General features: G+C 45.4%; 1 protein-coding gene across 1 annotated transcript; it reads left to right on the top strand.

Annotated features, from left to right (window-relative positions):
- Window positions 1–1,022: 1,022 nt before the first annotated feature.
- LOC142803494 (uncharacterized) lies at window positions 1,023–12,735 on the top strand. Its single transcript, XM_075888610.1, has 2 exons — window positions 1,023–1,355; window positions 11,496–12,735. The coding sequence occupies exons 1-2, from the start codon at window positions 1,071–1,073 to the stop codon at window positions 12,588–12,590; spliced, it is 1,380 nt and encodes a 459-aa protein (XP_075744725.1). The 5' UTR covers window positions 1,023–1,070; the 3' UTR covers window positions 12,591–12,735.
- The last annotated feature ends 5,096 nt before the right edge of the window (window positions 12,736–17,831 follow it).

The following is a 17,831-nucleotide window of genomic DNA, read 5'->3' on the forward strand; positions in this document are numbered from 1 at the left end:
TTAATCGACGCTTCGTTGCCTCCATTGCTTCCTACTGCGGTTGCTTTTGTGACTCCCGAAAACTCAGCGCGATTTCCAGCAATTTCCGCCGTTATTCCGGTGTCGTAGCAGCGGCAGGTGATGAACTGGCGGAGACCTGTGGTTGTAATGCTGGGCAGCGGAGCACAATGTGCTCGAGGCTTTCCTCCTCCAGGGTGCAAAGGGGGCATGTCGTGTCGAGGTTTGGTGTGTAGATCGCCCGCAGGATTCGGGTTCGCAACATGCCACACTTGGCTTCGCATATCAGACCGCTTCCCTTTGAGTTTTTGTACAGTGGTTCTTTCTCGATCACTTGTTTTGTTTCACTGTAGAAACTCAAAGCGGGCTTTCCTGCTGCCACCGTCTGTCAGCCGGCACTTTCAGCCTCTTGTACGGCATCATGTAGGCAATCGCTGTGTGTGCGTGCATGTTACTTGAAACCATAACTAGCACTTCGTTTTCGAGGCCTTTACTAAGTGCTAGAGACATCCGTTGGTTCCACGACTCTAACTACACCTGCATAGCTATCTCTACCCACGACCGCAGCGTTTTTCAAGCTCTGCTATCCAGCCGATCAATTTTGTTGCGTTTCTGCGTGACAAAGAACGCATCTTGAGGTGGTCGTTGCCAATGCAGTTGACGAGAAGCTCTTTAAATTGTTAGTTCAAAGAGCCTACAGCGATTTCAGTTAACAAGCGACAAAAGCCAAGCGACAGGAACAGAAATTACATTCGTCGCCACATTCCGGATCGCTTATTACGAGGCGATATTGTCACATATTAGCTAATTAACGTTAAGGTACACGCAATATGAGGGATAACTACACATGTTCAAGGCTGATGTAGGTGCATGACGAGCGAGAAAGGGTGAATGCTATGCCATGTTGTTAGCAAACCTACACCGGCAGGTGTCGCTTTTAGGTGACGAAAGAGCTTCGCTTTTGCATCCAGCAAGTCAACGCTACTTGTCGAGGGTGTATAAAAACTGTGACAAAACTAGTCTGCTGTTATTTTAGCGGCTGGAAATTGCGTGAAGACGAGGCCATTTCGGAAATGGATCAGAAGCCCATGCATCGTTTCTGCCATGACGACATTCCCGGCGCAAACTGGAGGCTGACCCAGTTTGCTGCGACGGTGCCGAATTCATGCGTGTGCTCTATCTGTGGCATGATACCGAAGTGGCTGGTGAAGCTGCCATGTTCGCACGCGCTATGTCCGGCTTGCCATGGCCTCAGCTCCAAGAAGGGCTCCGGTTTGTGTCCCTTGGATAAACAGTCGTTCGAGATAACGAACAGCGTCACCGTTCACATCGACGACAGTGAAGTACGCAGCTTCAAGGTTAGTTGCAGTGTTTTGTTCCATCAAGTTTCTCGGAAAAGTCATTTATCTGCACTCCTCTGAACGGTGAAAAGGGCCGGCTTTCGATTGTAGAAGTCTGTAGTGATTCAGCGTCTCATATTGGTTCAGTTTAGTGTCTCGGAAGCTTTTTTGAAGCAGGTATATACCGGCTATTGGGGCCAGCATTTGTATTCCAGCGTAACTTCGCCTTACGTACAGTACAGTGGCGCTCAAAATTTTTCGTGACTACGAGAGCCATGGCAAAGATTACCACGACGCATATTGAAGGCTGCTTGCGGAGTTGGAGAGGACGCACTGCACACTCGCGTCCTTCTTTAAGGCCCCTATATTGCCCGTCGTAACGAGGATTCGAGCGTAGGCTTGGTACAGCAATGCTACGCTAGCAAAGCGCGAGCACTCTGTAGTCCGACGCCAGGCGTGACAATCTGCATTTCGCTCCGGCGACGTCACTTAGACTTCCCCGCGTCAACGTTGAGGGACATAGGGCGTGCTCCAACGCGGATGCGTCAAGGCAACGTAGCTCTGCGGACGCGTGGGACTGTAGCGATTTGCTTTCGCGTCAACGTACCGTGATAGATGTGGCGTTAGACACTCTTAGTTGGGCGTACGTAACGAGCCCACGTACGCAGCACTGCCACGGGACAGAACTGCGCATGTGCAGTACGTAACGTATCGATTTCAGGGATGCACGCGTACGCCCGAAAAAAAAAAACGTTACGAGGCGAAGCGTACGTGGCGTGACGCTCTAGCGATATCGCGATAGATATAGGAAACAGATAGCAAGCGGCAGTGACGGCGTCGAACACAGAGAAACAAAGACGGCCCAAACCGAGTCTATTTTACTTTGAGGGATGGTGTTGCACTGCTACAGAGTGCTCGTGCTTTGCTAGCGTAGCATTGCTGTACCAAGCCTACGCTCGCATCCACGTTATGACGGGCAATATAAGGGCCTTAAAGAAGGACGCGAGTGTGCGCTCAAAACGCCCAAAAGTTTCACTTCTAAGAACATACGTCTAGTTGAACTAAACGTATCTCGGTATGGTCAATACGCTGAACTAAGTGTCGTTGAGCGCTTTACATGCATCGTACGCAACGTATCGTGCCACGTACATAGACTCGTTCTGTACGCCCAACTAAAAGTGTCTATTGCCTATTTTGTCACCACTGCCCCGCGCGAATGCTACGTCGTAGCGCTATGGTCGTACGCTGGTCAGCTCTCGCGCCTATAACGACGGAGCGTCGCGCGCGCAACCGCACCAGTGAAATCTGCCGTAACAGATACGCCGCATCTGAGCATGCGCGGCGCCAATGATGTCCTGCCTTGCAGTTTCCACCCTTTGTCGCTGCGGCAGCGATGGCTCCTATGGGCGTCGAAGCACTGCCGACATTAGAGGATCGAACAGAAAAAAAAAAAACACTTGCCCAGATAGGCGCCTTTTATGCTTACACTTATCCTCACCTCGTGATATCGTATCACAGCGAAAACGATTAGCTTCGTTTTTTTTGCTTTTTGTTTTTTCACTAAATCTTTCAGAGTGCCTTCGACGGCTGAATGAGTCAACGCGGCCGCAAAGATAAAAAAGGGTGGACACTGCAAGGCAGGCCTATCAGTGGCACCTCGCTTGCTCAGATGTGGCGTATCTGTTACTGCAGTTTTTGCTCGTGCTATTCCACACTGGGCGCTCCATTTTTCTAGACATGAGTTCACCACTGCACTACATAGTTGCCGTCGAGCCTGCTCGTTCGTTCCTTTCAACTGCGGACGCACCATGACGACTGAGGTGCTGCTTAGGCAGTCGCTACGGAAGCGCCTAGCATTTTACCCCGAAGAGAGAGAAAAATAGCCCAGCAAATCAATAATAAGTCTCAAGGCTGCGTCAAAGCCGCGTTCGTGGCAACAAAGCTAGTGCCGTATTGGCAATTATTTTCAGTTTTTTTTGCTAATTCTTTCTTGGTCAACAAACAAGAAAATACCCACGGGGCTACACGAAGTGTTCGCACGATCTCCGACAATGCTAGGTGCATTATAGCCTAAGTATTAAGAGGCGCAACCCACATAGAAAAAAAAACCGACAGGGTAGGGCTTGAACTTGCACCTATATTTGAAAAAGCTCCATTTTACGTGCATAAAGACATGTTTGAAGTTACAGTTGCGCACGACGTAAGCGATCATTTCGACGCTTAAAAATTACTGAAAGCAAAATATAAAAATGCGCTTGATATTTACGCTGGGTGAGAGACTTAACACTGCTATGCATATCCTGCTGCAAATTGATCGAATAGGCCTCTAAAAGCTCAAGTGCCACCATATTTTTGGGTCTTCCTAGCATACGAATGTTTGTAACGTCCAGCTTACACGTGCAAGAATCTCAACGGATAAGAAAATGGGCAATCATACTTTCTAATTGAAAGCTCATGTTCCCTTGCCCAGTCATTGACGCAGCGTCCGGTCTAGCTGATAGAAACTGTAAAATGATATAAACTGTAAGAGGAATTTCGCTAACCACGCAAGGTTTAAACGTGCTTGCATGCACTTGAACTTTTAATCTCATTTCATGAATTTGAAGCGAGATATGTGTATCAGTGACACGTTCGTCACCCTATGTAAATCTGAAGTGCAATTTTTTGATGTTTCGCTTTCATAATGTGTTAGGCGTGGAACGTTCGCTTCTGTTCTGCGCAATGGTAACTGCGCACATGTGCGTATGCCTGTACAAAGGAGTTTTTTTTTTCGAATTAAGTTGGTATCAAGTTAACGTATAATTCTGTCGCCTCTTCTTGTCTATGTGGGTTGAGTTCCTCATTTCTTCATTATGAACCAACTAGCTCAAAAGACATAGTAAGCCACTATAGCTTATCGACTGGCACTCATAGGGTATCGATTAGCCATTATACGGAGCAGCACTAAATCTAAACTGCGGTACCTCATTTTCTTACCACAATTACCTTAATAACACAGACTAGAACACATGGTTTAGTTTCTAGTGACCGCTACTTAAAGTCCAACCTGAGTTGCATTAGTTATTTAGGTAATACGCACTCGTCTCAAGAAGCACTGACGAATCTTAATTTATATTTGCCGAGCTCAACCGTACTAGTTAGACTAAATTCAAGTTTAATTGAGGCTCGATGGTTTTAAGTATTTGGCCTAAATGAGATATAATTAGTTAAGGTGCTCATTCACACTTAAAAGCAATGGGTGAGCCCTTTACGTCCCATAAATTTTCGGCCATCTCGAGATACCGATTTCACAGTCACTTAAACGAACATCTACTTAAGGCATATATCCTTTTTAGAGAAATTTTAGGCCCATTTCGTTAAAGCAGTTTTACTAAAGTCTGACTATAATATTAGAGCGAGATGGCAAGTTGGAGTATGTTCAAAATTTAAAATTTCGTTGAAGCGCACCACATACACACGCACACAAAAGGCGGACAAAGGCAGCGCTTGCTCTCGCAACTGAAGTTTGATTAATTAGGAAATGAAACTTAAGCGTATACATGTTCGAGTGTTTTCGGAGTGCTCCAACCGTATTTCAATATACTGAATTTTGTGGGAAATTTTATTCAGGCAATTAGCATGTTTGAAAATGGCATTACAGTAGTGCATATTCATCATTCTGCTTCAGTAGTTTTACTTATTTATGAAAAATACAAAAACACCTTGTTATTTCGGAATGCATGGCCAATACTGATACCCAAGCAATAACAATACATGATTCTTAGATAATGGTTAGAATTCAACAGGAAATCAAAGATATTTTGCTATGAAACAACGTTGAACTATTCTACTTAGCAGCTACAAGCATGATAACCATGGCCAGTAGTTTTTCACTTTGGCACTGCCCGTATTCCCTGCCATGTTTTTTTTTATTTGTGAGCTGTCATTCAGCTTCGATGTCAGCGATGATTTGTCAATTCTGGGAAATGTAAATGCATTTCTCTCAGGCTCTCCTCTTACTCATAATAATTCTTGCTCCTGTGATACTGCCATTAATAAATGAAATATCAATATCGCATTCCTTAAAACCCTGAAGCCTAAAATGGTCGCCAACATTCGTATTAGCCAATTCTAAAAATTATGAGGCAATTCTTATTAGCTGAACACATCCAGCACAGCACTGACGCGCTATTGTGCCTAATTGCATGTACTCGGCTGCTGACCCACAGGTCACGGGATCGAATCCCGGATGCGGCGGCTGCATTTCCGATGGAGGCGCAAGCAATTGTTGTAGTCACGTGAGCTCAGATTCGGGTGCACGTTAAAGAACCCCAGGTGGTAGAAATTTACAGAGCCCTCCACTACGGCGTCACTCATAATCATGTGGTGGTTTTGGGACGTTAAACCTCACATATCAATCAATCACTCTGTGCAAATAAGAAAGGAGAACGTTAGTCGCTATGCTGTTTTGGTACGCCGCTGTTTCACAGAGCCATGTGTTTAGATGAAGAGTCACAATCTTTTTGAAAATGAACGTGGGAGTGTGCGTCTTGCAGAGCTCCTGGCGCTGTTCCGCGGCGACAACGAGAAGCATGCAGTGTGGCTGGGCTGCGAGAATTCAGCCATCACTCATAGCTTCCTAAAATTAACTAGAGGGGACTCTGGCGCTGCCCTCATTCAGCGCCCATGGAAATTATAGGTAGTACTGCCGCGGCCACGTCTGTGGAGAGCACGCGATGAGCCGGTTTTTGCTCTGCGGGCCGAAATGTCGAGGCAGGTTCCCGCTCTGAAGTGCTATATCAGAACCATGCATGGGCTAGCTGTCAGGCTGACCAAATGGGAGCCCGAAACTGCCTCGAGGTTTCGCTTAGTGGAGTGAAAACCGGCTCCTCGCGCTCTCTACACATACGTAGCCTCGGCTGTACACGAATTTGCCTCAATGATTTATTAATATATTTAAAGGCTCATGTGGGTAATACATAACGGTGGGGGGGGGGTGACGGTACTGCAGGGCTATGATGCTAAAAGAAGTACTTACACAGAACATGAAAAATAAAAAGGTAAATGCAAAAAGCCAGGAAGTTCATATCAAAGGCAACATAGTAATGCAATGCAACACTCGGTAAGGCATAAAACAGGGTATGTAATAACAAGGGTAGTACTGGCACTAGACTCAATACTTGCCGGCGGTGAATCTCGCATCTGGCTGCGTTTACTGCTTTGTTTTTTTGTTTTTTTTAAGTAAGACCAAATTCTTTTAAACCTCATGACTCATTGTGAAGTGGCAAGCCTAAACGATTAAGGTGGTGAAGCCAAACTGCCCAACATTTGCCCCTTGTTTTGGGACAAAGCAGTTTGAAGCCACGCGAAGCCAAAAGGAATGTAAAGTACGAAGACCAGGCAAATCCGTGTACTACACATAAATGCCATGCTCGTTGAAGCGCCATGCGTTGTAGCTCCCATATACACTAGCGCCGGAGTTTCCTCTAGTGTGTGTGTGTGTGTGTGTGTGTGTGTGTGTGTGTGTGTGTGTGTGTGTGTGTGTGTGTGTGTGTGTGTGTGTGTGTGTGTGTGTGTGTGTGTGTGTGTGTGTGTGTGTGTGTGTGTGTGTGTGTGTGTGTGTGTGTGTGTGTGTGTGTGTGTGTGTGTGTGTGTGTGTGTGTGTGTGTGTGTGTGTGTGTGTGTGTGTGTGTGTGTGTGTGTGTGTGTGTGTGAGAGAGAGAGAAACTCTATGCCGTCACGTGCATCGCCAGGTCAGCTAGCCCCTGTCGTCTGCTGCACGCAAACAGCAGTAGGCAAGCCATGCGCTCTCAAGTGGTAACAAGGTTGTCCTTCCAACTACATTCCGCACGATTCATGAATACTCTTTGAAATATGTCTCGCATGTTACCATTTTCAAGATAATCGTTCATCTGTCGCTACAGCCCTTGCTCGGTATACATTTTCTGTTCCAGCATGACCGATGCCAGTGCACGCGGCGAAAGTTCTGAACGAGCTCGTAGACAATCGCCGGATCGTGGTGCCCGTCTGGCAAGCATGAGAATTCGTGCAAATACGTGGCAGTATACAGTAAAACAGCTGTTGGGGCAGTGCCCTGTTAACGCGGTGACTGCGGACGACCTCGGGGTTCACCAAGAGTGGCAGAAACTTCGAGCGCACCATAACTATGTGCCAGCGCTGTACTCGTTACTGCCTTCCAGAATGGGAGCAGTGTTTTTGCTTTTCTCAGGGGGACATGACAAAATATTAATGTACCATCGAACGAAGCTCTTCCAGTCTACTGACACAAGTTCCTCAAACGTATCAATATTAGTCAAATCTAAAGCAAATGGTAGTTGAGGGGTGTTTGTGTTCCTTTCCCTGTTCGTTGTACTAAAACACAGGAACAAAAATATGATGAAGACTGTGGCATGGCAAACATAGGAGGCACGCCGTTTGGACTGAAAGCATTGAACTCTCAGTTTCCAACGTAATACGATCACTAGCGAGGCCGAAAATTGGCTACTAGGCGACATGCAAGCACTGCGGTGACGTGATGCACGTGAAGTCAAGCTACACTTTCGCGCATGTGCACAGATGCTGTGACGTGTCGCCTAACAGCCAAGATGGTACCGAAAACCACGTGCTGCTGTGTTCACTCTCAAAGATTTGGACTGTACAATCACACGTGATATGAAGATTATCGCGTGAGTATCAACCTGATAGCATTCCGGGGGCCGAGCGGCACAGTGGAAATCTAGATTTTGCATTCTCTCCCTCATTGTCAGTTGCACGCTACAACAATCGCCTTTTAGACCAACTCTACATAATTTCTATTTTTGGCTTCCATTTTCCATGATCAAGTGTATTCTTCAAGGGCTCTTTACATTCTTCGAAGGTAATTGCACAATTGTGGGAAAAGATGTGTTACAGCTGGCACTTGGCATTGCTTTATCTCTGCTCTATTTAAACTGCTTCCGCAGACGGGAGTGATGGTAGCTTAGCCAACACCGAAAAGACCGAGTTAAGATAGCGTGATAGCACCCTCTCCTCGAAATAATGTTCTGGGACATGGCGCTGTTGCAGAAAAGAGCGGAAACTCCCTATACCTTCCATGCATTTGCTCTCGGCAGCGGCAGTGCCGATTTCACCACTGGCGGTTGCCGGGCATCCTACAAGAGATAAATCGCCAGCAAAATTTTTTTATTGCAAAATGCTGCAAAACCTTCGCGGGACTAAACGTTCCTGGGTTTAGTCACAGAGCAGAACCGCGGAAAACACGTGTTGCCCGATTAAGCAATCTTCGACGAATCCATGGTTGACTTGTTCGACGTAGCTCACAGCATTTTCAAGTTGTCTGTCCGCCACAACTTGCTGTGTTTATCTTCCCCGAAGTTGACACGCCAACCGAGCGAGATAACAGTGCAATCGAACTTCTAATATCGCTGCGCGAGGGGCGAGAATCAGCGGAGGGAAGTGCTACCAAAGCAAGTCTACCGCTTTCCGCGCTTCGCCTGGTTGCCCAGCCGCGGTGGTCTAGTGGCTAAGGTACTCGGCTTCTGACCCGCAGGTCACGGGATCAAATCCCGGCTGCGGCGGCTGCATTTCCGATGCAGGCGGAAATGTTGTAGGCCCGTGTGCTCAGATTTGGGTGCACGTTAAAGAACCCCAGGTGGTCGAAATTTCCGGAGCCCTCCACTAAGGCGTCTCTCATAATCATATGGTGGTTTCGGGACGTTAAACCCCACATATCAATCAAATCAATCATCAATCAGCGCTTCGCCTGGTTTAAAACTCGCGAAATAAGGAACAAGAAAAAAGAACATATGCAAAATACAGGCGTATCAAGCTTTTTTTATATTTGTCAATTCCTGTGAAAGCCAATAAGTGCAAACATTCACATCAACTTCACTCCATTCGACCGGATCTTAGGACGCCAGGCCATCGCTACGAGCGTGCATGTTCCTTCAAACCGACACTACCGCAGTTTCCGGGCCTGGTTGCAGTGCTTGGCTGATGCTCTCGCGATAATCGTGCTGGACTGTACAGGCGTGAGCATCAGTGTGCAGAACACGGGATTGCGTGGCCGAATAAAGCCGCTGGATATCTTTTGGGAAGTACCACCATTCCTTTCTGCGGGTCTTGCACCACGCACCCTTCTCTCCCGCTTTTCGCCTGTCGGGCCGCCACGAACATCGCGCGTGTTATCAGCGTGAGGTGGCACTCTTGATAGGAAAATGTTTAGAGCCCAGTTATCCGGGACAGTATATAGATAAGGTTCGGACACTTTGGAGAAGATATGAAGGAAAGGGTTGCTACTTTCTTAATATTAAGGGACTTTATGGCCGAAGGCATTGATGCGCTGAAACACCTGCTGCAGTGCACATGCGCATCCCGTCGTATCAGTTGGCCTCTCGTGTCGCTCTCTCCGAGCTAGTAGGCACAACGACACCTGGGTGTCGCTGTCCTTCCTCCGTCGATTTTGTGCCGCTTTTTTTTATTTAACGTAGATGCTGCGACAAGGTTCGTTCCAGCGCCGGGATCGCGTAGGTATTTACGCTGGTTGGTTCATAAATGACCGTAGCCAGCCTCGCAAAACCTGATCAAGCCAAGTACACAAAATCAAGTTTTGTCAGCTAAGCTTGCCTTTGTCGCGTTAGGCCAAGCTCACCCTAAATGAGCCTAGTTAATTGAATGAATGTGTAGCCGAATGCAATCCAGCCAAGTTGAGCGCGGTATAACCAGTATTACACCCACCTGTCAGTGGGTTATTCAACAGAGCTCCCGAACGCGAGAAAAATAAAATTGGCCGTCTGTTCCTGGGCTATTTATTTATTTATTTATTTTATACAAATAACTTTCAGAGCCCGAGGGCATTAGAGAAAGGAGTGGCTAATAAACATATAGAAATATGCACCTATACAAATCACAAGAAAACAAATGAACAAAATACTGCTTCATGAATGGCACTTTTGAAATTGGTGTCAGTAATTGCTGCAATGGAGGCATTAGTCACTGCAAAGGTCACGGCAAAGGGGGACACTAACCTTCAAGTTGTGGTCCACGCGTGATGAAATGTATTCCAGTGCAAGAAAGATGATTTTTAGCTGCTCATTTCAGTGATAAATTAGTACGATATGACAAGGGTCCCAGACGCTGCATGTGTAGTATCCAAGAGTATTTTTTGCCTTGCAGGTTACGTAATCGACGTGCCTGTTCCAGGAACGGTCGTTAGTGATACTGGTTTCAAGGTATTTGTAGGGCTTAACGGAATTCAAAGTGACTCCTTTAGGGGGTAGCTGTACCGTGTGGTGTGAAGGCGTCGGGATATTCTCATGACCTTACATTTCCTAATATAAACTCCATAAGCCATTTTCCGCACCATAGGGACAATTGATTCAGGTCATTTTGGATGTTCAGTGAATCAGAGGAGTTCGTTATTCTATGATGAATGACACAAGTGTCTGCGACAAGTCTAACTGATGGAGAGACAATGGTGTCTCGGAGGTCATTGATGTAGACAAGAAACAATTGTGAGCCCAGCACTGGCCCCTGAGGTAAACCGGACGTAACAGAAGAGAGTGCAGAGGAATAATCGTGAGCAGTGACATAATGTGTTCGGTTTGAAAGAAAGTCTTCGAGAGAAAATTCAATATTGAGTTTACCAAGTTTGAAAAAGAGTGGCTCATGTGATACCGAGTGAAACGCCCTTGTGAAATCGAGGAAAATAGTCTTTATCGAAGCCAAGATCAGCAGCTCTGAACAAATCATTAGTAAATGTGAGCAACTGGGTCTCGCATGCAAACATTTTGCTAAATGCACGTTGGGAATAATTACAGAAACAATTGTTCTCCAAAAGAACTAAGTGCGATTGTAAATGTACAATTATTTGGATCGAATATATATATATATATATATATATATATATATATATATATATTGATATAATCTTGCATGTTTTTTTATGCTGCTTTATACTCCCTTCTCAAAATCTTGCGTGGTAAAATGAACTGGTATGCTGCTCGCCACTATAGATAGTGTGCTAACCTCATTTCAAACTGTTTTGGCACAATTTGTCGATCAGCTTCTGGTGCTTATGCTGGATCCCCGGTCATCATTAAATTTTGTGGTACGTCCCGTTAAGTTTGCTCGCTGCCAGTGAAGGGGTTGCTTATGTATGATTTTTTTTTTCATTTCAAGGTTTACTGCTGGAATGAGGTGCATGGATGCCAATACGTGGGATCTATGGAACATCTGCTGTGGCACTACGAGCATGAGTGCAGGTTTCACGTTGTGGAATGTTTGCGGTGCCACCGGACGGTGCTTCACAACGAGTTGCTTAAGCACCACGAGAACGGCTGCGGCGCCACTTCTTCGCATTCGGCCGAGGAGAGTTTGCCCTCGGAGTCCGCCTCGGTGACGCCTGGAGACTCGTTGGAAGACCCGAGAATGCTTTTGCAAGATCCTCATAGCGGCCTGCCCGCGATCACGGCACTGCTGAATAAGGTTGTAGAACACGCCAAACGCCACGAAGTCTGGTTCAACACCTGCACTAGTGACTTCAAGGCGTCTATACTGAAATTCAAGAGAGACATCGCTCAAATGTCCAACGTCGTTTCTTCGACACCCTCCTGTGCAAACGCCGCCGGGTCATCTCTATCGCCGGAGTTGGAGAGCGCACTCGTGCTCCAAAAGTTGGAGCATTTGGCCTACAAGTCCACCAACCAGCTGGAACTCATGAGACAGATCGTCACTCAGCCGGCAGGACACCAGTCTGTGATTGTAGACTGCAAGCCCCTCGATTATTTTCTCGACAGGTACCGCCGCTTAAGCAATGCCTTATCGACGGAAGATGGCTTGAGCAATGAAATTTCAAGGCTGGTCTACGCATTGCGCTTCGAGAATGCCGAAAACCTTTTTTCATGCGCGCTTGAGTCGAAGAAGCTTGCTGCAGTATCTGTGCCTCTTACAAGGGACACATACTTCACGATTGTCGTCTCTAAGAGCACTGCATCTGTACTAGATACAGGCACGCTCCACTTGGATATTGAGTTCAACGGACTCCTTGAGGACTCGGTGTGCGTGTTGAGTGACTGGAGTGTAAGAGTTAAACATCCCGATAGCGTAGACCTAGAACTAGAAGGTCCCCACGAAAGTGGCGATGACTGTACGCGAACTATGGGAAAATATGTTCATTTTCACCACAGATTCTCTGTTGAGCTAGATTCTGTGAGGTCTGGCGGCTTCCTTAACAACAGCTGTTTGACGCTGGAGATACAGTTTGACGAGGCTTAATTACGAGGGCCTTCATATGCGGCAGTCCTAAACATTCTTGTCATTGCATGAGTTGCATTTCTGTTATACACAATGAAGCGCCAGCTTAACAAGTTTCTGTATACTGCCTTACTTTTGTCATGTTAACGTCTCCGAATTACGCGCACCGTTCTTTTGTGTTCTTTGCTTTTTGAAATAATTAAAATCGAAATTGTTTTGCCATCAGGTTTTCGGCGCTTGTTATGACAAGTAACCTTTCCTGAGTAATTTCGCCTTACATTTTTGAAGCTTTTGTCTAATAAAATACTGCCTGTTGCTCTGTAGAATGTGGTGCGTATGTCCTTTTTTTCTATAGCTGAAATGGCCATTCACCTGAGTTTCCGGGTCCATCATCAAAAAGAAGATCCGTTCTCATTCGTCAGATGGTAGCTCTCTTCTGCGAAGGTTAGTTTATAATGTTGCTTCCCCCGAACACGTGCGACGAAACGCACGCTGACATGCATGCAGGCTGAGAACCAGCTCGGCTTTGCGACAGCACGTCAGAAAGAGTACTACCGTAGAATAAAGCACCAATTGAGACAAGGGAACTGTAGCCTTGACAACAGTACGCAAGATAAGCAGTGGCGGTGCATGTAATTGCTGAGGGCAATCAAGATATGGCGCTGAGTAAACAGTAAATGGAAAACACAATTGGTTCATTTATTTTGTTTAAGGTATGAACGAAAATTTCATATCAGGCGCGTATGCACCTACGCGGTTGCCTCGGCTCCCATGTGAAAATGTGTAACGGGGAATCGCATTGATTTCAAGTGGCATTAACTGGTATCAACTGGTCCCAGTCGCAGGCAAACTGGTTTCAGTTGAAAATCTACTGGAAACAGGTGGTACCAGTTGCAAGTGGTTCAATTTAGTAGTTACAGCTCAACTGGGAATCAACTGGGAGCAGTTGGTCCCCATTGCAAGTGGTTTCAGTTAGTAGCTGGCCCCAGTTACAGCTAAACTGGCTGTTAATGGGAACCATCACTAGTTGAACTTGAAGCCGCTTGTTAGAGCTGTGTCCTAACTGGAAGTGAGGCACGTTCTGGTTGTATCTTTCTTCAAAGTGAAAGGTGAAAAAAGCTGAACTTGATTGTGTATGACGTAGAACTGTTGCACCTCGTCAAATATGCTTCATCCAAGTATGTTTTGTCTATATACACGAAAGTGTACCAGGCCACCAGTCTATATTGTAGGACATATAGGACGATAAGAAATTTAGTGTCTCATGATTTGCGAATCTTTTATCTTACTTTTCCCTCATTCTATGTGCGTTGTTTTATTCTAACTGACACGAATAAAATAATTGATCGCGCAATATCGAGTTGCACAATTGCGAAAACACATTGAATTCAAGCGTAGCTACTTGAGCTTTAGTAAATTCAAATGCATTGAGCTGTTTCCAGTATTCTTACGTCCATCGCGGTGACAATACGCAGGCGAAGTGGTCCCGATCGGCGTCAGGCTGTGTGCTGCACAGTTTTGTGCGTGCTACTGCCTTGTGTGCTGCACGGGCGCATTACTTCCGAAAAACAAAGAAAGATAACGCACTGCCCGAGCCTGTCGCTACCACGGGTGAGATTGCCGATATCCTATAAAGGTGCAAACTCCAACGCTAACATGCATCGTACACCACCACAAACAGTTTTACCACAAACATCTACCACTCTCCCCCGCTTACTCTCTCGCATTCTACCTGAATGGCCGACAGCTGTCACTGTACGACAGCCAGTGCAAGAACATAATGATGACAGAGACAAGAAGGACACGAAGAACACGAGTGGTCGTGTCCTTCTTGTCTCTTTGTCGTCGTTCTGTTTTCGCGATCTAACTACCGTCATACCCACTAGCCCAAGCTGCCACCCGCCACTGTAGTCGCGTATCTAGTTTTACGCTCAAATACTGTATAGAACAACGAGGTATAATTGAGCCTAAATATAAAATAAACTCAAATGATTTATTAATTGTAGATTCCGCAATTTTCAATGACAGAAGCGCACAAGCAGGAGAAATTTTGACTTAGCGACGAGCAGTTTCGTACATCACGTGTGACGAGGGCTAGCTACTGCACGTGCCACGGTAAGGCACAGAAGCACGGCGCAGGTTTGTTGTTCTTGATGAGCAACGCGGAGTCATGGCACGTATAATCTAGGTATTTTGATTAGTGCTCGACTGTTTCATGTCTGGAAGAATTTATAACTTCAGGCGATCTACGAACGAGTGTTTTTACCTGTGACAAGACGGATATGTGAATACGTTGTGGTCGGAATGCCACGCTGGCTGCCTTGTCCGCATTGCAGTTGTTCGAAGGTAATTATAATCCTTTCTGCTTCAAGTGAACATGTAGGTTTAACACAATGAAACACAGAGTGTTTTAAGAGTGCCCAGGTGAAAATGTGTAACTGGGAATCCGAATGGTTTCAACGGCAATTAACTGGGATCAACTGGTCGCAGTTGCAAGTCAAATGGTTTCAGCTGGAAATCAACTGGGAACAGTTGGCCCCAGTTGCATGTGGTTTTAGTAACTGGTCCCAGTTACTGCTCAACAGGTTTGAGCTGGGAATGAATGGGAAAAATTGGTCACAGGTTCAAGTGGTTCCAGTTGTAGGACAGTTGTAGTAGCTGGTCTCAGTCACAGCTCAACTGGCCGCCAACGGGTACCATCACCAGTTGAACTGGAAGCTGCTATGTTCTGTGTGTATGCTTCTTCACAGTGAGAGATGAAAAAAGTTGAACTCGATTGTGTATGACGTAGAATTGCTGCACCTCAACAAATGGGCTTTATCTAACATTTTTTTACTATGTACACGGATGTGTACCGGACCACTAGCCTAGTAGGACGTATAGGATGATAAAAAAAAAATGAGTGTCGCATGATTTGCGAATCTATTATATTTATTTTTTCCTCATCGTTTGTGCGTTGTTTTGACCTCGCAGATTCTGCTAAAATGATATTATCGCGGAATATCTAGTTGCACAAGTGTGCGAACACATGGCATTCAAACGTACACATGTTTTAGATTCAGTAATTACAACTGTATTAAGCTGATGCCACTATTTTATGTTCATCGCAGTGACAATACGCAGGTGAAGTGGTCCCAATTGACGTCAGGCTGTAATATTGCCGAATTATCTCGCAGCAAGCATGCCTGCTTGACAGCTCTGTATGCTGCACAGGCGCATTACTTCTGAACAACAACAACAAAAAAACACAGTGCCACACCTGTAGATACCACCGCCGAGACTGCCGATATCCTATAATGCTGTACTCCAGCACCAAAGTACGTGCATCCTACACCACCACAAAGGGTTTTTTACCATAAAACATCTACCACTCTCTCCCGCTTTGTATGTCAAGTTCTGCCTGAATTACCGGAAGCCGTCATTGTAGTTGCGTATCTAGTCTCATGCTCAAATACTGTATAGAACAGTGAATTATATACAGACCTAAATATAAAATAGACCAAAATATTTATAAGGCGCAGATTTTGCAATTTTCTATCAAATAAGCGCACAGGCAGAACATTTTTAGCACATTGACGAGCAGTTTTGTGCAGCACTTGTAACGAGGGCTATCTACCATGCCACGGATAGGCATGGAAGCGCGGCGCAGTTCTATCGTTCCTGATAAGGAACAAGGAGTCATTTGGTACGCACAATTGAGGTATTTTGATTAGTGCTCCACAGTTTCATCTCTGGAAGACTTACGACTTCATGCGATCATCTAACGAGTGTATTAGCCTGTGACAAGAGGAATCTGTGGATCCATGGTGTTCGGAATGCCACGCTCGCTGCCTTGTCCGAAAAGCAGCTGTTTGAAGGTAATTAATCTATTCTGCTTCGAATAAGTGAAGATGTAGATATAATATAATGCAACACAGAGTGATTTGAAAGTGGAGATGATGAAACGTTGCCTTGTAAACAATGCTTTAGACTGCAGATTCGCGGCCATTTGTTTTGAAGCGTGATAAAATATCTGTCGATCGTGCAATACTTGTACAGCATGCTAAGTAACTATAAAGTATACTCGGGCAGGCTTGTAGCTCTGTTCGAATACTAGAAAATGGCACGTATTTGCTCGGTAATTAAACATCCCCAAACCTGTTGTCTGTGTGTGAGCTTCTTCTTTACTGCCCAATATTTTTTTTTGCCAGAGGTAAGCTCGATGGTTTAAAAATCGGAATAGACCGAGACGTCACCTCTACAGATGGTGTTAAAATAATGTGCGGTGACATTTATGATCATTCTCGAGGGAATTACAATTTCGACTTATACGTGATGCGAGTTGGTAGTAATTGCTGTGCAAGGTTGTAAATGTTACTGTGGTATGTCTGAAGGTGTGCCAATTTATAATAAATCAAGGTATGTTTATTCACAAACGTTGTTGACTGTATGGTGGAAAGATTTCTAGATAACTGCAATCACATGTTAAAAGGCACAATTGAGCAGAACCTCACTTATCACTGCTTCATAAAAATGTCTCACAATGATATACTCATCGATCAAGCCATCTGTTGAGAGGCATCAATTAAGAGCCACAGTTTCTGTCCACAGAAGCCGCCGTATTTGTGACTATTGCATTTGTGTTTTGGTTGATAGCGATATCGGCATTACAATTTTCTAATAAGATAAAATTTATTATCTGGTAGTATTGCATTTGTAAGTAGTAATTACAGTTTCGCGAATGGTGTAAAGATTAATTTCAGATGGTTCACTACACATGAGATCTATGAAATAGCGAGCGTCTGCCACCTATTCAAGCAATCAATCAAGATGTTTCCCAGTCCTTGTACACTCAATCTGCAGTTTTTAATAAATGAAGTCCAATTTCAACTCCAAGCTTCCTTATCTATATGAACCACAGGGGTCCACTGGCAACTGGAAACAATTGGGATCAGGCCCCGCCATGGTAGTCTAGTGGCTAAAATACTCAGCTGCTGACCCACAGGTCGCGGGATCAAATCCCAGCTGCGGCGGCTGCATTTTCAATGGAGGCGGAAATGTTGTAGGCCCACGTGCTCAGATTTGAGTGCACCTTAAAGAACCCCAGTTGGTGAAAATTTCCGGAGCCCTCAACTACAGCGTCTCTCATAATCATATGGCGGTTTCGGGACGTTAAACCCCACATATCAATCAACAATTGGGACCAGTTAAAGTGGTTTATAGTCAAATTCCTAGTGGGGACAAGTTGCCAGTAGATCTCAACTGGGACCAGTTGAAGTTGTT

The sequence above is a fragment of the Rhipicephalus microplus genome, chromosome 3 (genome assembly GCF_043290135.1).
Source record: "Rhipicephalus microplus isolate Deutch F79 chromosome 3, USDA_Rmic, whole genome shotgun sequence".
In the NCBI taxonomy this organism is placed as follows: domain Eukaryota; kingdom Metazoa; phylum Arthropoda; class Arachnida; order Ixodida; family Ixodidae; genus Rhipicephalus; species Rhipicephalus microplus.